Below are 26,879 nucleotides of genomic sequence, written 5' to 3' on the forward strand. Positions count from 1 at the left end.
TCCCATAATAGTCTCCATTCTACCATTGGACGAGACCTTGGTGCCAGGTCGCCATACCCCTCAGACCAGGTTCAATCGTACCGCTCAACATGTATGGACAAGTCCTAGTTCCGCGTAGGAATATGTCTACCGCACCACTAATGGTACTATTTGTTCATAGTGCGTATATATACTGCGCTATTAAAGTAGAGCTTTCCTTTTAGTCCAGTTCCTTACCCTCCAACAGAGTGACAGACGCAAAAGCCTCCCCGCGAACCACGTGTGGGCAGTAAGGCCAATTCGGCCCAGTATCGGCATTGAGACATCGTGTATATTAATATTTGAATAGTCATATTTGGCACTATATCGTCGAGTTGGACGTATTCTATTAAGCTAATAATAGTCTATTCATATATAGTGCCTCGTGCGGTAAGAGTTCTATAGTAATCAGCACCCCCATCGTTTCGGGCATCAGCTGGACGCTTATCCAGGGTGGTTGACCCCACGTGAAGCTGCACCCGAGGAGCTCCAGGCCAAAGAGCGAGTGGACCTGTATATTGGATTATTCTACCGACGACGGCTAGCCTTCCCCGGCTTGGATTATGCTTTGAGTACTTTGATTATTCTATGGATAAAGGCCAACACTGCGGTGTGTTGGAAATACCCCCCCGGAGAGGACGACAGGTGAGAAGACGCTCTACACGACGAGGTCGCCTCACGTCTCTCCATCGTGGACCGGAGGACGCCGGCCACAGAGAGTCCAACTGCTTTCATCTGTGGATCGAGGATCGCTGGGCACCGGGTCGCACGACTGTGGGCTCTCCCAGGATACCCTCGGCCAGACGGGATACAGCCAGACTCTACCCCCCCCATCCAGCTGTCCTACAAGCAGTCGGAACCTTCCCCTAGTGTATCCAGCTATATAATCATTCAAGTATCATTGCTATTGTTCCCTAAATATTCCAGGTTGTATATTTGCTTCCTGCGCAATCAGAGATTGGACATTCGATATTGATCTACCTACGAATACTCATTTGCCATAAAAGTGCATACTATTTCAAATCATAAATGTAATTAAGTGATCGTTGTACATACCTTTTGCTATGTATTATTATTAAACGCAGACTTTCGACTTGGTACATTTGTGTTGGATCCGTTTCATCAGGTGGGAGTGTTTATCATAATTATTTATACCTAGTACTGGGTGGCCAGAGTCTAAAGTACAAGAGGTAGTGGTAGTAAGTATCATATCTAACAATACAGTCAGGGAATTGTACCCCTCAGTTACAATAGTAGTAGTAGTAGTACTAGTAGTACTAGTAGTAGTAGTAGTAGTAGTAGTAGTAGTAGTAGTAATAATAATAGTAGTAGTAGTAGTCGTAACAGTAGTCGTAACAGTAATAGTAGTAGTAGTAGTAGTAGTAACAGTAATAGTAGTAGTAGTAGTTGTAACACTAATAGTAGTAGTAGTAGTAGTAGTAGTAGTAGTAGTAGTAGTCGTAACAGTAATAGTAGTAGTAGTAGTAGAAGTAACAGTAGTAGTAGTAGTAGTAGTAGCAGTAGTAGTAGTAGTAGTAGTAGTAGTAGTAACAGTAATAGTAACAGTAATAGTAGTAGTAGTAGTAGTAGTAGTAGTAGTAGTAGTAGTAGTCGGAGTCGGAGTAGTAGTAATTCATGAAAAACACAGGGAATGTATGTAGTAGTAATGCAGTGTAGTAGTTCTTCATAACAGAGAAAGTGTGTACTGGTAACATCGGCCATCATCATACACATACGCAGACAAGCGGTCTTTCTTTGCCTTTAGTCCAGGCGTATCAGCTGATCAGCCATAACATGACACCAGCATGCTAGTACACTAGGTACACACAGACGGGACAACGGACGTCCACTGAGGTCCACCATTGGACCGTTTTAGTCCGCGGGGAGCAGCAGACCCCGGTGGACTCTGGTCAACATATGCTAAGTCTGGTCTATGAAATGGCCTTAATGGATTGTGTACCTCCACTGTAGGGGAGGGGAAACTCTTCATTTGCCAAGAACATTTACATATAGGAATGTATCCTCTGCACTTGACCCATCCTAGCTATTTAGGAGCAGCGGGCAGCCGGTTTTAACCAACTCCAGTGCTAATGCCAGTATCTTGGTCAAGGACAATGGCAGGAGTATGCACCTAGCATGTATGTCTTATATGGTGTGGGGGGGAACCAAAGTACCCAGAGTAAACCCACGTGAACGCAGGGAGAAACACTCAAACTCCACACAGAAAGCCCCCCCCCCCCCCCCCCCCGTTGGGGTTCAAACCCAGGACCTTCTTGCTGCGAGTGCCGATATGGGTAAATGTATATCTTAGCGCAAAAACAGTATATCATTTCTAGCGGTTTATCGCCCATCCCTAGATCCACATATGACAAATCGTGGCATTATCCCATGATATGCAGGGAAGCCCTCTCCCTCTTGCATGCCTACTAGTCTTTCCATACTAGAGTATGGTTACTTACAGTACACATGATAAGCCCTCATCAAAGAAGGCCTACAGCATGCCCTCTTGACACCAATAATCACTGGGACAGATATAGTATGTCAGATGTCATAAAGAAACGCAAGGAAAGCCCTGTCTTGGCCGGAGCGAGGGAATTAGATATTGGTGGAAAAGACCCTGGCAAGAAATAGTAGTATGTGACTGACTGACTGAATGACTGGCCAGCTGACTGAATGACTGACTGGCTGGCTGGCTGACTGACTGGCTGGCCAGCTGACTGAATGACTGACTGGCTGGCTGGCTGACTGACTGGCTGGCCAGCTGACTGAATGACTGACTGGCTGGCTGGCTGACTGGCTGGCTGACTGACTGACTGACTGGCCAGCTGACTGAATGATTGACTGACTGACTGGCTGGCTGGCTGAAATGCGAATCAGATACTGGTGGGGACATACCCTATCATCATGCCTTAGGACAAACGTTAGAATTTGCCAGCTGACTGAATGAATGACTGACTGGCTGGCTGATTGACTGACTGGCAGCTGACTGACTGACTGGCCAGCTGACTCAGAATGACTGAATAACCGACTGACTGACTGAATGAATGACTGACTGACTGACAGCTGACTGGCGGATGACTGACTGGCTGGCTGGCTGGCTGACTGAAATGAAAATCAAGCCTGGTGGGGACATACCATAGCATCGTGCCTCAGGATTAACGTTAGAATCGTCATGGCATGTAGTGTACATTTTTTTGTTGCATATACCAGGAATGTGTCCTCTGCATGAGCAGTGGGTGTATGGCCATAGTCCAGACCCCGGCGGCGGGGACCAACTCCAGTTCTAGCAGTATCTTGGTCAAGGACAATGTCAGGAGTATGTAGTACCTAGCATGCATGTCTTATATGGAGTGGAAACTAGGGCTGTCTTAAATACTTCGAAGCTTCGTTCGATGGGCATGGGATTAGAATATGAAAATAAAATTCGATTATGTAAAAAAGAATATATATATGATTTTTTTTTTTTGCAAAATCAACTCTGCCTCTCTTTGTTAACTACAACAAGCAATGCTGTTTGTTATTTAAGATGAGGTCGGACTCGGCACTGACAGATTTGTGTTCATTGTGCTGCTTTTATAAAGCCTCAAATGACTGCTTACAATATTTCATGAAAGCAAAGTGTTGTTTGTCTAAGATTTAAAAAGGTTTAAACTTTACAGCACTGACAAAGTCGAACAACGTGCTGTTCAAGTCCCACAACATAAAAAAAGAATTTAAATTTTTTTGTAAATATATATAAAAATCGAAGGTCAGCCCTAGTGGAAACCCACGCAAACACTGGCTGAGTGACTTACTGACTGGTTGGCTGACTTACTGACTGGTTGGCTGACTTACTAGCTGGTGTGAAACAGCAGTAACAACAGACCGCATGGCTGACTCATAGGGCTGTGCTATATGGACTCTCCATGCTGCACCACAACAAGACTGGGTACAGTGATGACAACAACAAGACTGGGTACAGTGGTGACAACAACAAGACTGGGTACAGTGATGACAACAACAACACTGAGTACAGTGGTAACAACAACAACAACAACAACAACAACAACAACAACAACAACAACAACAACAACAACAACAACACTGAGTACAGTGGTGACAAGAACAACAACACTGAGTACAGTGGTGGTAACAACAACAACAACAACACTGAGTACAGTGGTGACAACAACAACAACACTGAGTACAGTGGTGACAACTAGGGATGCCCCGATAACTTTTTTTGCCACCGATACCGATCACCGATCATCTATGAGCCGATACACTGCCGATACCGATCGTTTTTGGTTTTGTTATAGCAGCTGGCAGTATTATACTGTAGGTCTACTTTAACTCTATCAGCGCCAGAGGTCGCTGTTTACCGTGGTAAGAAGGCCACCGCTTTAACACATTCCCGGCCAATCACGTATATATACGTGATTGGGAGCCAGCACTTGGCGGCCAATCACGTATATATACGTTTTTAACTCGTTATTTCTTTTATTCACTATTGCCATTCATAATTCATCGAGGCACCTTGTGCATGCTGTTCTGAGTGTGTCTGAGATTGCAGACGGTCAATACCGCCCCCTAACGCATTGTGGCCGCTATTGCACTCCATTAGAAACCATGTATCTTTTTTCTGGGCCGAGCTAAGCCGTGTGGGCGGGGTTTAAATACTCCGGCGAGGTAACCTGTTACAACGATATCACAACTAGGCTGCCCCCCCCCCCCCCCCCCCCTCCTTCATATGCAATGCTGGAGAACGTGGCACGGACTCCCGCGACCAGTACTTCAAATGGCAATCAGATAATTGGATATATTTTTTTGCATTACATCAGAGACAAGGTAAGATAACACTATATATCAAATCTTGCGTTGATCTGATATTTTTTTCTCCCGTGATTGAAGCTGTCTGTGTGTGTGTGTGTGTGTGTGCCGTTGGTGGCAGGAGGGGGGGGGGGGGGGGGGGGGGAAACCACATTTCATTCTTGCATGAGGAGACATCATAACGAGGCGGCTGGGTAGCGCAGCGAACTAAGCGTCTGTCTACCACCGCAGAGACACTGGTATCGAATCCGGCTGTCAGCGGTTCCTCCGGCTTGGGCGGTCGTCATACTGATGGGTGGTATTCTGGTCGTTGTAAACAGCGGCTCCTACAGGTCGGTCAGGGCGCCTGCACAGCGAGGGAAGGAACTGGGTAAGGTAGTGTGATCCTCCCACGCGTTACACTTCCCCGGTGAGAGTCCTCGCTGTCAGGTGAAAAGAGGCTGCTGGCTGTCTCCTATGTATCGGAGGAAGCATCTGATAGACTTCAGGGCTCCCTAGACCGACCAGTGGGGGGCACATGCGCGCAACGACCAGGAAGGGGAGGGGGGAATTGGCATGACGACTAAGATTGGGATGGGAGGAAAATACAGAAAAAATAGGAGGAGAAAAAGTGGACAAAAAGAAAAGGAGACATCATAACTAGGGATGCACCAATCCGATATCGGGTATCGGTAAAAAAATATATATATATCGGATTATTTTTTTTATATAATAATAAATAACAATAAAATAAGAAATAACCATTCAGTACATTTATATCTATGTGTTAATTTGTTACATTTAGTTTCACTAAGTTAGGAAAGTAATGTTTTAAGTCAAGCCTGATGTTGCCTTGCACAAAAGAATGATCCCAGTACAGTAACAGTGAGGCATACAGTTTATTAATTGAATTAATGACGTTTATTTTCTGTCTTTGTTTACAACAAATCAAAAACACACTTGTGATCCTTTACAATTCTTAAAAACAAAATATATATATAGATATCCACGTCTCTGAGCGGATCTCGGCCTGTCTGTCCGACATCTCCGCCTGGATGACGTCCAACCACCTCAAACTGAACCTAAGCAAAACAGAATTGCTCCACCTGCCGGCCAAATCCTCCCCCCTAACCGACCTTTCAATCACAGTCGAGAATGCAGCTGTGACTGCGTCCCCGACCGCCAAGAACCTTGGTGTTGTCCTCGACGACCAGTTGAACTTCTCTGCTCACATCGCAGCGACGACCAGAACCTGCCGATTCCTCCTGAGCAACGTCAGAAGGATCCGCCCCTTCCTGACAAAAGAAGCCACCCAACTCCTCGTCCAATCAACAGTCATCTCCCGCCTCGACTACTGCAATGCACTGCTCGCTGGCCTCCCGGCCACTGCCACTAAGCCTCTTCAACTCATTCAGAACGCAGCGGCCCGCCTGATCTCAAACCTACCGAAGTCGGCCCATGTCACCCCACTTCTTAGGGACCTGCACTGGCTCCCCATTGCTGCACGAATCCGCTTCAAGGCCCTCGACCTAGCATACCGTGCGGCAAAGGGAACCGCTCCCGCCTACCTCCGGTCAATGGTCTCTAACTACACACCCTCAAGACCCCTACGCTCTGCATCTTCTGGCCGCCTCAGACCTACTCCTATCCAAGCTCCGGGAGGGTCATCAAAGAGAAGTCGCCTATTCTCAGTCCTTGCCCCACAATGGTGGAATGAACTACCCACCCCAGTTAGGACAGCCGAATCACGTCCAATCTTTCGCCGTCGACTAAAGACGCACTTCTTCAACCATTATCTGAATAAAAAAAAAGAAAAAAAAAAATCTAACCCTAACTAACCGTACTGTCATGCACTTGTCCTAATAAACTAACCTACACTGTAGCACTCAACACTTTGATGAACATTGTTGCTCAGCTGATAGAGTTGTGCCCTTCCTGATGGCTTGTCGTACAGAACTTGTAAGTCGCTTTGGATAAAAGCGTCAGCTAAATGACTAAATGTAAATGTAAATGTAAATATATATATATGTTTTTAACATGGATTTTTTTTTTTTTTTTACTTTTGGGGGGGGGGGTTAGACAATGGGTATCGGATCGGTATTGGCCGATACCCAAACACAGGTATTGGTATCGGGACTGAAAGTCGGATCTGTGCATCCCTAATCATAATGATAATCTAGCGTTGATTTCAGGATGATTAGATAATCAGGCGAAAAATGACAATGTGATAACTGGATTTCACTACAGGGCGATTATCGCAACTTTTCCTGGGAATAGTAAGAATCACCCAAACTATACTCATATTCAAAACGGTATAAAACGGAAATGTACGGATGAAAAAACAATCTGATTTGTGCATGTTGACTGGAAGCAACTCACTGACAATCGACGGGTGTATTAGATCCATAGCTATAATATAAAATATATTTTAAGCACTCGCAAGTGTGGCTTTCTCCCCATTGAACAAAGCGCTGGCGTTCTACCCAGAAGGTAAACAGCGACCCAAACCATATTTTATATCATAGCTATGGATATAAAACTATTGCCTATTTGACATCGAGTATCTATCATTCAATTTGTGAAAAAGAAAAAAAATGTCATCCACACATTCCCGTTTTATACCGTGGTGAATTTTAGTATAGTTTTAGAGTAATCCTGTCTAGTCCCAGAAAACGCCACTATGCAGCGTTTAGTGCATTTCACAAAAAAACTTGGCTTTCTTGCATGTATCAACAATCAATCTGAAATCAACGCTATATTATCGGTATTATGTTTCATCATGAATGGGTGGGGGGGGGGGGGGGGGAGGGGTTTTCTATGCTTCGATCGTCACCAACGGAATACCTTACACACACACATTACACACATACGTTCGGATCGCGGGGAAGGGATTCTTCGATCAACGCAAGATTGATACCATATAGCCCTTACCTAGACTAGGATGTACTGCAAAAAGTATATTCCAATTATCTGATCGCCATTCCAAGTATTGATGTCGATCGTGTTGCCAACATAATCCACCAAGAACATGAACCGGGAGTACTTGATTCTCCTCAATCAATGCGTTATAATTGGATTGAATCTTATTGGATCCATGACTCCAGTGGGAAATTATAGGAAGATGACCATCCTTAGTGGATGGGGCATAGGGAGGGGATTGGAGAGTGGGTATAGGAGGGCTTATAATAGGACGGGTGGGTTAGGGTTTAGAGTAGAAGGAGGGGGGATTGTAACTGGGGTGGTATTTTTATGTGTTTTATGTACTGTTGTCTTATATGTGTGTAATTGTTCCTCCTCTGAACTCCTGGGATTGACCGTCTGGGCCCGCCTGGATCAGCGCCTCTGTACTCAGCCTGGCTGCACTGGTATGTTCTCTACGCATTTAGACAAACTCGACCATGGCTAAATTGAATATTTTTATTTGGAACGCAGGAGGTCTTAACGCCCCACACAAGCGTGCCAGTGTCCTTTGGTTATTGAAGAGAAGAAATATTGACATTGCTCTCCTTAGTGAGACGCATTTATTGGTGGGTGATGTGTCAAGGCTAGCAAATCGACAATATCACGTTATCTCCTCATCCTCAGCCGATGATAAGACGAAAGGAGTCGTCATAGTTACAAGACGTAACCTTGATATCAAAGTCCTGGATGTGTGGTCGGACACGGAGGGAAGGATTACTATAGCAAAAGTTGAGTTCTCTCATAAGAAGATGGCAATAATAGCATTGTATGCCCCTAACACATTTGATTCAGCGTTCTATAATACAATCACGAAGAATATGTTGGAACTTACTGGATACGCTCTCATTGTGGGTGGCGATTTTAATGCGTGCTGGGATGCGGAGATGGATAGGTCCGGGCCCTCTGAAACAAGCGACCAAAAACGGTCCTCTAAGGCCCTCAGGATGTGGGCCCAGGACACTGGGCTCGCAGACCTATGGCGCTTATCCAATCCCACCCTCAAGGATTACTCTCACCTGTCTGCCAGACACAAAACCTTCTCTCGAATAGACTATGCATTCGCATCCCCTAATTTGTTTGATAGTTTCGACGTCTCATTGGTTCCCCTGGCTCTCTCGGACCACAAGGGGATTTTCCTTGTGGCAACCTTTGGCAGGCTCTCCACGAGAGCTCCCAGGTGGCATTTTAACTCAACCTTATTAAAGAACGATGATTTCTGCTCTGAGTTCGGGAGTAAACTAGCTGAATTCTTGCAGATCAATGTTGGCACGGTCGATGACCCCAGGGTCCTATGGAACGCATTGAAAGGATTTATCAGGGGTCATGTCACACTTTTCTCCTCCAACTTACGTAAATCCAGATCAAAAAAACTAGAAGGACTGGAAACATTATATGCGGATCTATACGCATCTTTGCAAACTAACTATAGTGAACGACTAAACACACAACGTAAGATAGTCAAGAAGGAAATAAACTCCATACTTAAACAACAGTCTGAGTTCTTGATACATAGGACAAGGCAAAATTACTACTTTCACGGCTCCAGGCCTAGCCATCTATTGGCAATGAAAATACGCTCGAATGATCATTTCTCGGATATCCCCTTGATCAAGACGCGACAGGGTACAATCACTACTGATTCGAAAAAGATCAACGACACTTTTAAAGAGTTTTTTTTTTTTTTAAACTTTGACCGGTCACCTGGTTCTTTTAGCGTTTATCGCTTTTTTTTCTCTTCGCATTCATACTTGGTCAAGTTCGACCGACAGAAGCAGGCTGAAAGGGTTCAGATGGGGGGGAAAGACACTCTGGGAAAGGCACGGCTGCCGTCCGGGATTCGAACGCGCTCAGCCCCAGATCCGCGCGAGCGCGGTTGTCCACGGCGCTGAAATAGCACTCGCGGTACGTGGTGAGCTACTGGAGCTCCCCTTTTAAAGAGTTTTACTCACAGTTATATAGCTCAGAGGTTAATCTCGACGACTCTAAATTTGAATCGTTCATTGGCGGGCTTGAGATACCCCACATTTCTGAGGAAGAGGCTAAGGAACTGGGGAAATTGATCACCCTTATGGAACTAAGGGAGACGATCGCTGAAATGCAGAGGGGTAAGGCACCAGGCTGGGATGGTATTCCACCCGAGGTGTATTTAGCTTTCTGGGACCAACTGGGCCCATTGATGCTCGATATGATCAATTACGCTATCGAACAGGGGGAGTTCTCAAGAGATGTCAACATGGCGCTGATTTCTTTACTTCTCAAGAAGGACAAAGATCCCAATGATTGTGGTAGCTATAGGCCCTTGAGTCTTCTCGGGGCCGATTTAAAAGTGTTTGCCAAGGTGCTGGCCCGCCGCCTGCAGAGATTTATGACGGTATTGGTACACTGTGATCAAACTGGTTTTATCCCGGGGCGCCTGGCTGCAGATAATCTTAGGAGGCTATTGCATGTAGTCGATAACAGTAAAGACAATACAGCTCCGTCCACTGTTCTGTTTTTGGATGCCATGTTTGACAGACTAGAATGGTCATACCTGTGGAAGGTACTTGAGGTCATGGGTCTGGGAAAGAATTTTATTCATATGATTAAAGTCCTGTATGCCTCGCCGTCGGCAATGATACTGACAGGCAAAAACTGTTCCACACTTTTCCCAGTCTCCAGATCTTCTAGACAGGGTTGTCCTCTGAGCCCGGGACTATTCGCGCTTTCCCTCAAACCATTGGCCCAATTTATTAGGCAATCAGAGGACATCGTCCCCATAATGATCAATAATACACCACACAAAATTGCTCTCTATGCGGATGACCTACTGATTTTTATGGATGACCCTTCCCGGTCGGCCACAATTATTGGAAATAATCGACGACTTTGGTAAATTGTCAGGCTTTAAGATTAACTGGAACAAATCAGCCTGCCTACCTCTTAATGAGCTGGCCAAGGTGGTGCGACTACCAGCTGATATCCCCATAGTGGAACATTTTAAATACTTAGGTATAGAGATATTCCCCACGCTGAGTCAAACTACTAAGTACAACTTCACGGGTACTTATGATAAAATACGCGAGGATCTAGACAGATGGTCGTCCCTTCCTAACTCCCTTCAAGCCCAAGCTTCCATAATCAAAATGAATGTTCTGCCTAGGATACATTTTGTTAGCTCAATGCCCCTGCCCCCTCCAATAGACCACTGGCGCAAGGTACAATCGATGGTATCTAAATTTATCTGGAATAACAAACGCCCGAGAATCAAAAGAGCTACTACTCAACGTAGGAAACAAGATGGGGGCCTCGCAATCCCTGATTTTAAGCTTTATTTCTGGTCCTTCTCACTGAGACCTCTGATGTGCTGGCTAGACCCTGTAGATGCTGTATCTTGGCGCTCCTTAGAAGCGGCGGCGGTCTCACCGCTAAGATTGCAGGATGTGGTGTACTCCACTGTCTCTATTTCGAAATGCCGGCTGAGGTATGGACCGATCATAACTCACGTGATCCAAACGTGGCGTAATGTACAGAGGTCGTGTGGGGTTAAATGCCCATGGCACCTGGACTCTAGGGCTGCACGATTTTGGGAAATAATCTAATTGCGATTATTCTGACAGATATTGCGATTGCGATTTGCGATGCGATTATAACATATTTAAAAAAAAATTTACAAGAAGAATGTTGCTGCTTTCTGTAGTCGGGTCCCAACTGCAAAATTACTGTATTACCCATTATACACTTTTACTATCATGTAGACTATTCTGCTTTGTGTTTACATGTGATGTATTGTATACATGCACATTTATTATGTTCTTGTGTGATGTATCGCACATTTTATTGCTGTGTGATGTATTGCAAATGTTATTGCTGTCATCTTGGCCAGGTCTACCTTGCAAAGGAGATCTTGTATCTCAATGGGACTTCCTGGTTAAATAAAAAAAAATAAAATAAATTAATTGCAGGCTTGGCGATTTGATAATTGCATCATTCCAAATCGCGATTTCGATTAAAAAACGATTAATCGTGCAGCCCTACTGGACTCTCCAATTTTTAATAACCAGCAATTACTTGTTGGGCATAAGCCGGTTAATATTCCTCAATACTCATACTCTGGAGGATATTTATGATAAGAACGGCCTCCGTGCGTTTCAGGTCTTAAGAGAATTTTATGATCTTCCCGGCGAGTCCTTTTTTCTTTACCTTCAACTAAGGTCAGCGCTGAGGGCGCATGGCGTGCCGTGGGCTCAAGCTTTGCACCCACACCCCTTCCTCAGGCTCATAGTGGACAGGACGACCTCCAGAGGGTTTGTCTCAGACTTTTATACGCTCTTAATTCAATCCATGTATAAAAATGTATCATTGGATACAATCTGGCGGGTGGATATCCCGGAGTTGGACCCCGAGTTTGACTGGGATGATGTTTGGGCAAATGTGGCATTATCTTCCCGCAACCCCAATCACCAGCAAATTAATTTTAATTATATTCATAGGACCTATCTTACACCTAGGAAGCTATTTGCTATGGGACTGATAACCGACTCTCGGTGCACTTTGTGCTCTCAAAAGGCCACTGGCACTTATATGCATATGTTTGGGATTGCCCACCAGTGGCCCGCTTCTGGAGGTCAATAACGGACAAACTTTCAGATCTGTGTGGCTTAACTATCCCATTCACAGCTGTTACGCTACTCCTGAACGATATAACGACACTACCTGCGTCCGTTCAACTAAAAAGGGTTGTCCTAGCGGGTGTCACAGCAGCGAAGAAGCTAATAGCAATGAGATGGAAGGAGCCTGAGAAGCTTACAGTGATTAACGGTAGGTTATGTAGATAACCTAGTTATATTAGTATTGGCTGAGCGTTCCGCTCTGAGCCTTATGAGATATTCTATATTCTATGATACCTATTGTATCCCCTTACGAACAAAAAATACATGCACCACACCTGTATGGGGCTCCGCCCCCATGGCGGCACCGCCCATATAGCAGTGACGATAGTCACCACACACCCTTCCTCGCCAATAACCCGTCCCAGGAAAAAGATTCCTCAAGAGGGAACTCAGGGCCGCGCAGAGCGGAACGCTCAGCCAATACTAATATAACTAGGTTATCTACATAACCTACCGTTATATGCCGTATTTGCTATCGCGTTCCGCTCTGAGCCTTATGAGATATGGGGAAGAGCGGACGCGAAGCCCGAAAAATGTACCCCCTGAGGACCCGTAAGCCCACATCAAGGGGTGCGGGGAGCCCTGTCACCCCATCCTCCCTAATGAAGGGGGGGCGCAGTCAACTCCACCTGAATGCGAACAAGAGGGAAACTAGAACCCCTTGAACACACCGTACAGGCGGAACCACGTGTGACTCAACACACTGTGGCCCATACCCATACACTCCTGCTACCCGACCAAAGGACGGGAAGCAGGCCACAGACCCCAGAACCGCCTGGGAGACAGAACCCCCGGTCATGTCCATGAGGAAAAACCTTACAAAGGAACCCGGGGAGGACCATGAAGCTGCAGCACAGATGGCCTCCACCGAGGCCCCACCCAGGAGAGCGGCAGAGGCAGCCACCCCACGAGTGGAGCGCGCCCTGACGCCCCCAGGGGGATCCTGCCCAGCCAACGTGTAGCAGAGGGTAACACCCTCGCACAACCAATGGGACAGGCGCTGCTCCGACTGTGCCTTACCAGCACGAGCTCCACCGTAACAGACAAAAAGCTGGTTGGTAACCCTGAAATCCTGAGTACGGCTGAGGTAAATCCCCAAGCACGGACTGGACATGACAGGTGAAGGCCCGCAACTAACTCACTAGTGTGAGGAGGAGGACGAAACGCCTGAACCACAATATCCCGGGAGCGGAAGGAACTCCGGATATTCTTAGGCACGAAAGCAGGATTAGGTCGCAGAGTGACACCGCAATCGGTCCGAAAAGACAGGCACTCTGGACGTACCGAGAGAGCACAGAGCTCACCTACGCGTTTAGCGGAAGTGACAGCCAGAAGGAACGCGGTCTTGAAGGACAGCTGTCCCAACGGCGCCTGCTCGAGCGGCTCAAACGGGACCAAGGACAACCGACCGAAGACCAATTGAAGATCCCAAGTCGGAGCCAAGGAGCGTTGCACCGGCTTAACGCGTCGAGCGCCAAGCAGGAAACGCTTCACAAGAGGGTGGCTGAACAAGACATCCCCTCAAACCCCTCATGATAGGAGGATATAGCTGCTGCATATACCCTCACCGTCGAAGCCGACAGTCTATCAAGGAGAGACTGGAGGTAACTAAGTACAGCATCCAGGGGGCAGGAGACTGAGTCCCGGCCCGCCGCCTTACACCACACTTGGAACACACGTCATCTGCCCGCGCAAGCGGAGCGCCAAGCAGGAACGCTTCACAAGAGGGTGGCTGAACAAGACATCCCCTCAAACCCCTCATGATAGGAGGATATAGCTGCTGCATATACCCTCACCTTCGAAGCCGACAGTCTATCAAGGAGAGACTGGAGGTAACCAAGGACAGCATCCAGGGGGCAGGAGACTGAGTCCCGGCCCCCCGCCTTACACCACACTTGGAACATACGTCATCTGCCCGCGTAAGCGCGACAGTGGAGGGAGCATGCGCATTCCAGATGGTAACACCATCAGGATCAAGAACCTGCGCCCCTCAACGTACCCGTCCCAACAACTGACCTAACAGATGTATGGGGAAGAATCCCTGGCGGCACGGCATCGGTCCCAGACCTGCCTGGCCATGTCCAGATGCAATCCTCACCCGTCAGGATGAGGGCCGCCCCGCGACAGTACACCTGCACCCACATTCTCCCTGCCGGGGATGTGGGGAGCCCTCAGGCCGCGCAGATGGAGGACGCCCATAGCCAGCCGCCCGCCGCCTGGTGCAGACAGGGGGAGCGTACTCCTCCCTGTCTGTCGATACACGACACTGACGTCGTATCGTCCGTCCTGATCAACACCATTTGTGGACCAGAAGGACCGCTTTCAACACCAACACATTGAACGTAGCGCAGACCGGGCAGCATGGTTTGCCAGCTGCCCCCTACTGCGTTGGCCCGACGCATCACCAGCGAGGGAGGCGTCGGTGAAAACGCGACGTGAGACAGCGCCGTAACCGTCCTAGGACGGAACCTCCCGAGCGTGTTGACAACACGCTCTGAGATGGATGCCCATAGCCCTCCAACCGTTGACTGGGAAGAGGAATACTCTACATCCAGTCTACAGCAACCCCAGGCTGGTAGAGACCTGCCTGGTACGAGACCTGACGATCCACCTTGACCGCGAAGGACCAGAACGTCATCAGGGCAGAACACTCCGTAACCCCGGACGACGCAGAGGCCCCAGTGCGGCCTCCACGCACTTGGTGAAGATGCAGGGAGCCAGAGAAAACCGAACGGCAGCCTCTGGTACTCATACGCTAACCCTGCAAAGGAAGCGTAGGTAAGCCCTAGGATGGAAGATCGGGGATGCGCATACGCATCCTACAGGTCTATGGAGGAGAACCAGACCTCCACCTGACAGTGTTCAACAGGTAGGAGACGATCCAAAAAATGCTGAACCTTCCCATGGGACAGGTCCAGCCTGGGTCTTACACCCCTCCCTCCCGACTTCTCGGGCTGAGAACACCGGGAGGAGAACGCCACGACGATGGCTTGCTTCGTCCACAGAGATTGGATCTCGTTGACCAGAGCTGTCCCTGCTGGAGACCCCGACAACAGGGTCTGTACCAAACCTGAAAACGGGTGGGGTTGTGTAAACACAAGTCCCCGCCTCACCGTTCTCTCCATCTACCTCGACATATGGTACTGCCGTAGTCATATGTGACGACACTCCCAACGCACCCGCCGTCACATGGCGCAGGTCCGCCAGGAACTGTAGATAGTTGGCCCGGTCCCCCCGCTGTGCGTAGACAACCCTGGAACCGTGCGAGGAGCGCGTTCCGTGTCGGAACACCTGACCCTGACACCACCCACGAGGCAATCGCACCCAAGGGGGAACCCCGACAGAAAGGGCCGGTCTGATACGGGGGGCTTCCGATGAAAAAAGCCCCCCCACTGAACACCCCTCCAGAACATCCTGAAGGAGTTGTTCTGCAGCCGGACATGCAAGGTGTAAGGCCCCCATGGGTTCCTACACACCGTAGCCCTGCAGTGATATTACTACCACCCCAAACCATGTGAGCTGCGACCACTTGCCAATATTTCAGGAGTGGGAGGCACCAACATGATACCTGGCCTGGCGAAGGCGAGGCCGGGGAAGCCCGCACTGTGTGCCTCAAAAGGTTTCGAGCCCCCCTGCTGACAACACTTAAGTTGACAGACGTAACACCAGGCTCAACCAACACAGTTCAAGGTGTGGGAGCCGCTTGACAGCACAACATTCTCACGGACAGACCCAGGCTCAGCCATCAACTGGGTGTCAGCCCCTGTCCCCATGAGAAGCGAAAAGGGGGGCCGCCCGCGCATCAACGAAGGCACGCGGCCCGCAGCCAAAGGAAACAATCAGAGCCCACTTCTTCCACTGGTGTTGGGGAAGGGAGTGATCGGAGAGCGGGCTGCTCACGGCAGGACGGTGACGGCTTGTTTGTTCAAGCCGAACCCATCCTACATGGCCGATCCCTCGGCCGCCAAGGCTGTCGGCCTTGTGGACACCTGTCGAATCAACGCCCAGGATACCTCTGGCGGGGGAAAAACATGGCCGCCTGTCGAGGGCCCCGTCATCGCCGCTGACGAGGCCGTGCTCTCTCTTCTTCTGGCTGCGCGGTGTGAGGCGGTGTAGGGCCTAGGACAATACCGCCCGCGCTCCAGCAGAAGACCAAAATCCCCTGCGGAGAGGGGAACCCTGAGCGGTTATAGCTTGCGGCTGGGTCAAAGCTAATAACGTCAACAACCTCGCGCGATGTGTCGACGTCGGCTGGCCCTCAAGGCCCCTCCACCAGACACCATTTTCTTAATAGAAAAAAACAGCAATTCGAACACAGTTCTAATCGTTGCCAATTCCATACCGTGGCGGTACAAGCCTTAACAGCCCACCAGCCACTCGCCAGGCCGACCCACCCATGGTGTCGACCGGGCGGGGTATTGTTTCAATATATCAAAAACAAAGGACTGATGTTAACATGGAGCACCAGTGGTGATTGCAAACAGCACCCTCCACTGTGGTGTGCACCATGAAAGGGTTAAATGAATAAAAGAGCTAAACCACAAAAAACTGTAGAATGAGCAAACCCATACACACAAAGTTTAAGGGGAGACGGACCAGACCCGTCTTCATTCAAAATATTCACAACAGGACACCAGCCCCAGTTTAGCCCAGGGAGCGAAATTAACTTTTTGACTCACCGGCCAGTGGCGGGTAGATGGGAAGAGTCTACCCGCCAAGCATATTTCTTACATGCCAATATATATTTTATATATACAATTTTTTTTTAAATAAAATATATATTATATAATCATACTTGTAGTTGTATTATCTGCGAGACATCGCCACCACGCAATAAGTCAAAATGCTTGCTATCTGCAAACAGCTCCACTGTCTGTTTTGGCTGTGTTGCTCTTCTAGAAAAATAATCCTTTCAGGGTTGCCTATTGAAATACTGTACACTTTCCTACTGTACACTTTCCTGATTAATTGAAATGGGGGACCCTGATGTAAACAAGACGAAAGTCTTTCTCTGGTCTGCATCCCCTTAACAATTGTGTGTATTGAGCTGTACTGTATTGTACCCATTCTGCAATCTGTTAATAAAGTTTTCAATCAATCAATCAATCACACCTCCAGTACAGAAACATTGTTTGAGTTTGCGTGTCAGGTAGACCATTGATTGACAGTCGAGTCTGCCAATTACATCACATCGCTTGCACTCCGGTGCTGCAGCTGGACCCATTGCCCACCTCTGCTGTTGATAACGCTAGCCAAGTTATTATACACACAGATACACAGTGGGCCAGTGACTTTGGTGTAGGGGTGTAACAATGCATCGATCCTAAGGGGGAAATTCAACTGCATCGATTTGAAAATGTTAGAATAGATTATCGCAATTTTAATGTGTACACGTTATGTTATTGTCATGTCCGTTACAGCCAACACACCGACATACGCTACTGCATCAACGTTATGATTAACAAAGCAAGGCATTCGTTTTGTTGCATTAACGTTATATTACTATTGCTATCGATAAATCTAGGTGTTCTAAAATCTATTGCTATTGGTAAGAGAGACTATAATAAGTTGGTGTCTCGGAAAACGAGAGCCCTGATCGCGGAGTTTCAGGAAGTAAACAAGAAAAATGAGAGCTTCCGATTGGTCATTTGCTTTATTTCCCATGAAACCAGTCACTTCACTCTACTGTGATTGGACCGTTGGCTTGAGTGCAATGTGGGACTTGTAGTTTTTTAACGATCTCGCAGCGGAGGAAAAAAAAGACGAGAGAGGCTATAATCTGTATTCGCACAGCGTGCGCGTAATTGATTTTTACCGTTCGCATACAAATATTTTTAGGGGCCTGCTTATGAACTACACGTCTACACGCCACACGGCGGGCAGCCCTCTAAGTGTCATGCGCCAAAGGTAAAAACAGACCGCCCCTGGCGGGCGGCGGGCTTTAGTTTCGGTCCCTGGTTTAGCCCATTTACCAAAAAAGGTAAACAAAGCCCCCCCCCCGCACTACTCCCCCAGTATACCGATTGACCGTCTGAATGGTTTGAGAGGAGAGAAAACTGTAGCAAGACAGACCTTCTAATAGCAGAGTGACAAAATGAAACAATAGCCCCCTACACAGGGCCGCCCCAGGAGGTGGGGGGCCTCGCGTCTAAAAACGCACAGGGCCTCACATTTCTCCCAGGCGGCCCTGCCCTTATACTACTGCAGCCTAACGCCAGGCAATGTGGGACCCAAGACAACAATTGCCTGTGCACAGACACGCAACATGTTTACCATGTCGGCTGGACCCATAGCCCCACTACCCGACGCCAACCCAGATGGGAACACCGTTCAACAAACCCCGCCGGAACACAGGGTAAAATACCTGGCTAGGAACCTAGCCACGACCTACCCCGTTGTCAACCCATTTACCCGAAAAAGGTAAATAGAACTCAAAAAACCCCACAACAGCTACCGACTGACCTTCATTGATGAACCGGGCAAGAGGAGGGAGAGTGACAACATCTCACGGCGGAGACATTAAAACAGCATAGCAATTAGCAGTAGTAATAGCATGCGGCAGTAGCGATAGCATGTAGCATAGCTTTAGATGTTTTAGCAGCACGCCCAAGACAGCTTGGAAACCGTTCCCTGCAGAGAACGTTCACCAAACCATCCTGCCCCCGGCGCCAACACACAACATGGTTGTGTTAACAAAACAAACCAGCATTACTAACACTAATACCCATGCCTGAAGACACAGGGCCTACCTGAGTACAAGCTGGCCCGACAGCCAGCCTTGTACAGCTGAACCTCGATGTGCTGTCATCAAACGAGGAACATCAACACAGGCCCGTCGTGTCGCCGAAAACATGCGTCGAAGATGCCAGGGGCCAGCAACCTCCGGTAAGCTTCCAACATTATGAATCTAATCTTTTCATCCTACTAGTTTATCGTACGGTGCACGCATCCGAGTACGCTGGGACGAAAATAGAGGAAGGGTGTGTGGTGACTATCGTCACTGCTATATGGGCGGTGCCGCCATGGGGGCGGAGCCCCATACAGGTGTGGTGCATGTATTTTTTGTTCGTAAGGGGATACAATAGGTATCGGATAGCGGAACGCGATAGCAAATACGGCATATAACTGGTCCCTAACACTATTGGATGTGATTTATCTTGAGATATCCACGGCGCGGGTGATTGGGGTGGGACAGGCAGGTATTGACCTGTGGTTTGCAGCAGCCGAAAAGGTCAGGACCGCCGTGTGCGGCTGAGCGGGGTTGAGGTGTGTGTTCGGGTGAGTCCGGGGGTCTCTTGGGAGGGGGAGGAGGAAATGTTTTGTCTGTCTTGTCTTTTGTCTTGTCCTCTTGAGTTTAGCTGGGGATTTTATGGGGGGGCAGCTATTTAACTATTTCTTCACTGTTTGGTCACTTTTACACGGTCTCTGTGAGTCTATGGAACACCTCTACAGGTTTTTGTTTTGTCATGAAGGTTCATTGCTCTGTTTTCGGGTTGTGTTCTCAAAAAGTGGTCCTTGTGGTGAATTGGAGATGTACGTTTTATTAATATAGGATCACACAGCCGGGAATCGGGGCTGAACACTGGGAAAGACCATTTATTGGATAGTACCCCTTGGATTTAAAATTTAGAAGGTTGAACTCTGTTTTCTTTTCTCTTTGTCTGTATAAATTGTTATTCTGTATTATTATTGTTTTTGTTATTTTCTTGTGAAGTTCTATGTATTGTGATTGTGTTTAATGTGTTGTCTTGTTTCATGTGAATAATAATAAAAAAAAATATTATCAAAAAAAAAACAGAGTACAGTGGTAACAACAACAACAACACTGAGTACAGTGGTAACAACAACAACACTGAGTACAGTGGTAACAACAACAACAACAACAACAACAACAACAACAACAACACTGAGTACAGTGGTAACAACAACAACACTGAGTACAGTGGTAACAACAACAACAACACTGAGTACAGTGGTAACAACAACAACACTGAGTACAGTGGTAACAACAACAACACTGAGTACAGTGGTAACAACAACACTGAGTACAGTGGTAACAACAACAACACTGAGTACAGTGGTAACAACAACAACACTGAGTACAGTGGTAACAACAACACTGAGTACAGTGGTAACAACAACAACACTGAGCACAGTGGTAACAACAACACCGAGTACAGTGGTAACAACAACAACACTGAGTACAGTGGTAACAACAACAACAACAACAACACCAACAACAACAACAACAACACTGAGTACAGTGGTGACAACAACAACAACACTGAGTACAGTGGTAACAACAATAACACTGAGTACAGTGGTAACAACAACAACAACAACACTGAGTACAGTGGTAACAACAACAACACTGAGTACAGTGGTAACAACAACAACAACACTGAGTACAGTGGTAACAACAATAACACTGAGTACAGTGGTAACAACAGCAACACTGAGTACTAGGCTTGGGCGGTATCCTTATTTTCAAACCGGCAAACCTTTATGTTATAATACCCCGGTGCACGGTATTTGACGGTATGACTTTCATTTTCATCAGCGGGGGGGGGTTTACGTGTTACCAAGTAAACAAATCATCGTCAGCTCTCAGAATGGTAGTCCCGTCCCGCACCGGTAGAAGCCTGCACCGTTTTAGCGTTAGCATCTAGCCTATAGCCATGGCAGACTATTTGATTCCTTAAGGGCTAGAAATTGCCTGGGTTTTGGTCATATGCTCCCGAAATGCTCCCGTTGTTTGGCTACTTCTATGTGCAGTGAAAACTACTCGAATGCTTTATAACCTAGTCATTGATTTAGTTCAGGGTAATATAAGATTAGCCGCAGAGCTAACGCTACTTAACGTGAGCTAACGCTAGTTATTCAAGCTCAGTAGCTCACAGAGAGAGATAAACAGCTGACAGCGGATAGTACAGGACGGTACAAATACAATAAAAAGGCGGGTGGGGGCTGTTGTGTAAACCTTGTACTCTTTAGTTCACATAATTATAATAAGAGACGGATTGCCCCACAACAACACTGCTCTCGTCACAACGCTTTACGGTATTTTCACAGCACTGTCGTAACATTACCGTAAAACGTGAACACCGCTGTGACCCACTCGCTCCACTAGAGCGGTCTCGCCCTCTGCTGGCGCGTGTGTGCACTACACTCAGTGTGTGCACTACACTCAAAACTCCGTTTCACTGTTATAGAAACTGAAGCGCATCTGTGATTTTGACGGTGACGGACGGTATTGAAAATCAATACCGTAGGTATTTCTAAATACCCTGGTATACCTTAATACCGTCATACCGCCCAAGCCTACTGAGTAGTACAGTGGTAATTTTATGCCTATGTCTATTGTATGTCTATTTTTACTACTGCACTACTGTGCAGCACTTTGGGCTGCGGTCTTTGTATGAAAGGTCAGGTGCCGTTCTATACAAATAAAGTTTTCTATTATTATTATTATTATTATTATTATTATTATTATTATTATTATTATTATTATTATTATTATTATTATTATTATTATTATTATTATTATTATCATATAAAATCAAACATTGACTGGTAAACAAACAGAATAGTTGTAGAGATAATGTCAATGTGCCCAGTGGCATGCCTCCTATTACTGTCACCTTGTGGTAATAGCAGTGGTAATAGATGCTGCAGCAGACCTTCTGGTTCACTAACCTCACTAACTAACTAGGTGAGACAGCAATACTGTGCTGGCTTTCAGATCCTGCTCTGCTATTTAAAGACAAATGTTCTATGTGTCTATGACAGCCTAAGTAACATGACTAACTATACTAGCTGTGTGGGTGTGTGGGGGGGCGCTGAGTTCAGTTGACTCAACATTTAGCACAGAAAACACAAGGACAAGTAATCCTCTAATGATGTATTGCCTTTAAGCTCAGTTCGAGACATGTGGGAGATGTCCTGCCTCTAAACTAGAAACATCAAATATTGCAGGTAATTTTGCCTTCCCTGTTCATAACTACCTACCTCAAACTAGGTAGCTTTATGGAATGGACTAGTGGAAACGAAACAGAGAAATAACATTGCACAGTTCAAAAATAGATACAAAAAGCAGCTTCTCTCAGGGAATGTTTTGATTTCTTCAAAACAAAGAATAATTTTTTTTTTAACCTTATTTATTTTCTTAGATACCGGTAGTAAGCTTTATTTTGTGGGGGCAGGACTAGATACAGTAAGCTGTGCTTCCTTCTGCCCCTTCTCCAACTCATCCGGGTTTGTTTTTCTATGGATGAAGACAGACTAATTTGTTTGCGTTTACATTTTGTCTTTACTGTGATTTGTACGTTTGTTGTATTCGAGATGAGTAACGATCAAATCAAAAGACTATAGTCTACCCATATAACTCTGTATGATAGCATGTAGAATAATGCAATATATACTGTATATATATTTATATTTACCATGTATATATATATATTTATCCACACCCGTCTGAATATGCCTGCATATAATCCTGTTTACATACCTGTATACTATATATCTGTAGTCTAGTCATACCACTGGCCAGTATGGCTTACTACCATAGTGTATTTATACCTGTATCACTGTACATAATAATACTGTAACACTGTACATACATCAGATTATCATTATATCATTATTACTCATTATTACTAGGGGTGGAACGGTTCACAAAATCGACGGTTCGGTTCGTATCACGGTTTTAGGTTTACGGTTTTCGGTTCGGTATACGTTGTTTTTTATTTTTTTTTAAATGTAATACTCCAAAAATACCATACATCAACATAAGATATATAGCCTAAAAATAATCCAACTTTTCAGGTATTCTCAAGGATGTAGTCATGCAAAAACTGAAAGAATGAGGCAGTGATCAGGCACATTATTTTGACAGTGATGGTTAGAGCTAGGAGAGATTTTGGTACAGCAAGAGGGGAGGCATTGCTGATTTAAACATGTTTCTCATTTATTTGGTAAAAAAGGTTTACCTTTTATAATGTTTGGCACACAAAGACCGAACTGACTGAAAGATATAGGCAACATTTGTCAAAGTATTAACTCGTCAATATACCCCCCTTCCCCACTAATCGAACTGGTGTCGTGGAGTCACTTCTCTGTGAGCGTTTTCCACGGTTAGCTTGCGGCTAACATTAGTTAGCTTGCGGCTAAAGTTAGTTAGCTCGTAGCTAACGTAACGTTATATAACCGAACAATACACACATGCCCCGAATGCGTACCATTCGGTACAACCTCCACGGTTCGGGGCATGTGTGTATTGTTCGGTACACGGTTCGAATGCGTATCGTTCCACCCCTAATTATTACTGAGTATCAGCAACTGATTTGATTTGATTTTTAGAAGCGATTCAATTCAATATTGATTCAACTAGGCTCGTGATGGCACTGTCAAAAATATGTCAGTTTGTGAACTGAGTTTCCGCATAGTGGTTTTGCAGAAACTCTAGACAAACTAGAGATGTCCACAGAACGGGCGTGCTAGAAGTAACCTTAGTGAACGGCGTAGATACGAAGATTGATCTTGGGATTTTAAGAATCGATTTGATTTAAATTCAATGATTCAATATAGTTTTTTTCATATGTTTTTTCCTAAATATCACAATATGTATAGGTAACGTTGTGTAAAATCACATGATGTAAATTTCTGTGTATGTAATTATGTCTGGTCTGTTGTGGAACCATAGCTCTTTTTTCATCTGACAATCTGAAATATAGATTTTGTGAGAAATCTTGACTTTTTTCTCTATATATTTTTTTATTATTACTACCACTAAGCACTAAGACAACTAAATTGTTTATCATAATTCCTAATATGAACAAAGGAAAAACACAAATGTCTAACACAGACAATGAATATCAGTTTATGTATAATAAAATACAAGATACTTGTGCCCTAATGATATGGATAAGCGCTTGATGAAGAAACCTTGTGTTTGTGTAGTTGTCTTTCTTCCAACAGAGGAGAAATGGGCATTCTAAACATTCCATAAAAGTGAAATACATATATATATAGATATAGGCTAGATGGTCCACCACAATATCAGAGGGGCCCGCCACAAATAGATTCCCCAACTGCCATAATATTGACATGGCAACTGTGTTATTAACCACAATAACATATTTACCACCACTACCACTGAAGGTTCCCAGCAACAACCAAAAGAAAATCGGGGATGCAGCCTTTGCTAATTAGGCACCAAAGCTATAGAATGAGGCTAGCTCACAAAATATTTTCAAAAGTAAACTAAAAACGTATACCCGCCTTTTAATACATTCTGCCGCTTTACGTTCATTACATCCATTCCACACTGTGATTATTGTACTGAGAGCTATTTTATTTTGTCTATTTTATGTCTATTCTTACTGAATTTTATGACTGCACTTTATGCATTGCTTTTATTCTGTAAATTGTATGCTAATTTATGCCTATGTCTATTTTTATGGCTGTGAAGCACTTTTTTTTAATGAAAGGTGCTATACAAATAAATTATTATTATTACCACAAATAATAACCTAAATAAAATATGTGGGAAACACTGGCATAGCCTACCTGTTAAACCCCCCCCCCCCCCCCCCCCCCCATTAAGGTACAGTATTTGGCCTCAACAACATGTAATATGAACAAAGCCATCGGACTGTCAATAACTCAGAAGTGTAATTAGTGACAGTCCCTATACAACACAGATGTAAACCCTGCAATTACAAAGACAAACAAGAATGTGACTTTCTATAATGGATGGGGGTGTTATTGCCTGACAGATAGAAGAGCCTAATTCAGTTTCTACCATATATAGTTGCTATAGATTAGATTAGATTTAAATGTATATTATCATTATACAGCAAGTACAGTACAAACGTAAATAAGTTTGGCATCCAACCAGAGTGCAAATGTAACAGTAAAGTGCAGTATAGTACAATGTACAGGTAATTAAACTGGATATAAAATATATAAATGAGTACTACTGAGTAATAGTACCAATCAGATGTATGTTATAGTATTATTATGTGCAATGATACAGGTATAAATACACTATGACTAGTATGAATAGGTAATGATATGTACAGATATAGATATAGTATCTACAGATCTGTAAAAAGGATTTCATGCAGGTATGTACAGACAGATGTGGATATATATATATATCCAAATATATACAGTAAGTATATATTTATATAGTTTATTAACGGACAGGCGAAGTCTATCTTCCACAATCCCACATTGCTTCTTTATGCATTTGGTCAGCTCTGTAGACCCCCTTTTGCTTAACGGTACTGGCCTGTGTGCAACTTGCATAATTATATAGACTGATCCGAAGCAAGCACTAAATATTATCAACAACTGTTTTCAGGGGTTATTGTGTGGACGTGGCAAATTTACAAAACTGGCACTTTTTTGGGGGGTACAGAAAGCCTCCTGTAACGTTCAACAAATAGCCAAATCGAGAGCAACGTTACACAGTCTGCTCGTTGGTACTTGGTAGCTAACTTAAAGCTACGAGACCAATTAAAATGTGAGAATGTAAAATGTGCGGGCACTTTTCCCCCCTGAATGACCTGTAAGTTACAGTAACCCCGCAAAAGAAGCAAACCCAACGAGCCACCCGTGTAGTTAAATCATAAGTTGTGTGTGTGACATGTGTGTGTGTGTGTGTGTATATATATTATTATAATATATATATAGCTAACTATCTGACGTTCGTGTTATGACAAATTCGCAAGTCGTGGTGTTGACAGACAGCTCAAAGCAGACTCGGGAGGTGAAAGCTTGTATACAAAAAGAAAAGAAAAGAAAAAAGGGGAAATATAAAATAATAAAAAAAATCAATGCAACAAGTTTCGGATACTTTTGTCGACATCTCGTCACCTTTTAATACTAGAGGACGATCTAACCCGATATATGTGGGTGAAGAAACAACTGGTGTTGACAGCCGGAGGTGAAGCCGTAGCCCTGCTCCTGAAAGGCCCGACCTCTCTCTCTCCCTCCCCGGACTTATCGCGACTAACTCACTCACCCTGGTGGAAGTCATGTCCATCATAACCTCCTGAAACGCGGCCGTGTCCTCGGCTTGTCGCTGGGTGAGCAGCGCGATCTTCTCGCTAAACTTTCGGGGGGTGCAGGAGCCGGTGACGGGGCCCCCGGGACCGCAGGCGCCGCCGCCGTTACTTGTCCCTGCCATAAACATTATTTATTAACCAGATTGTGTGGACTACTACTACTACACACACACACACACACACACACACACACATACACACTCATACACACCAGTAAACTAAACTGACCAAAGCCTCCCACTAGGGAACGCAGCGATGTGGCGTTCACCGAACGACCCGGTTCTTTTGAACAGCTCTTTCGGTAGGAAGTTCGGAACGACTGGGAACCGGACTGTCCGGGAGAAGGAGCCGGTGTTGTGCTTGTGCCGAATTCTGACCCCCTGCCAGAATC

At 45.6% G+C, this 26,879-nt stretch overlaps 1 protein-coding gene across 2 annotated transcripts in view; it reads right to left on the reverse strand.

Annotated features, from left to right (window-relative positions):
* The window catches only part of LOC311227769 (uncharacterized protein), a 77,228-nt gene extending 50,587 nt beyond the window's left edge, over positions 1–26,641 (reverse strand). For both annotated transcript variants that reach the window (XR_014619623.1, XM_084313556.1), the window contains exon 1: positions 26,446–26,641. Coding sequence is in view for 1 of the 2 variants with exons in the window: in XM_084313556.1 (XP_084169682.1) it covers positions 26,446–26,616 (171 nt within the window). In the remaining variant the exon portion in view is untranslated. The remainder of the gene's footprint in view (positions 1–26,445) is intronic.
* Between the last annotated feature and the right edge of the window lie 238 nt (positions 26,642–26,879).

Source organism: Notolepis coatsorum, assembly GCF_963971535.1.
Source record: "Notolepis coatsorum genome assembly, chromosome: 4".
In the NCBI taxonomy this organism is placed as follows: domain Eukaryota; kingdom Metazoa; phylum Chordata; class Actinopteri; order Aulopiformes; family Paralepididae; genus Notolepis; species Notolepis coatsorum.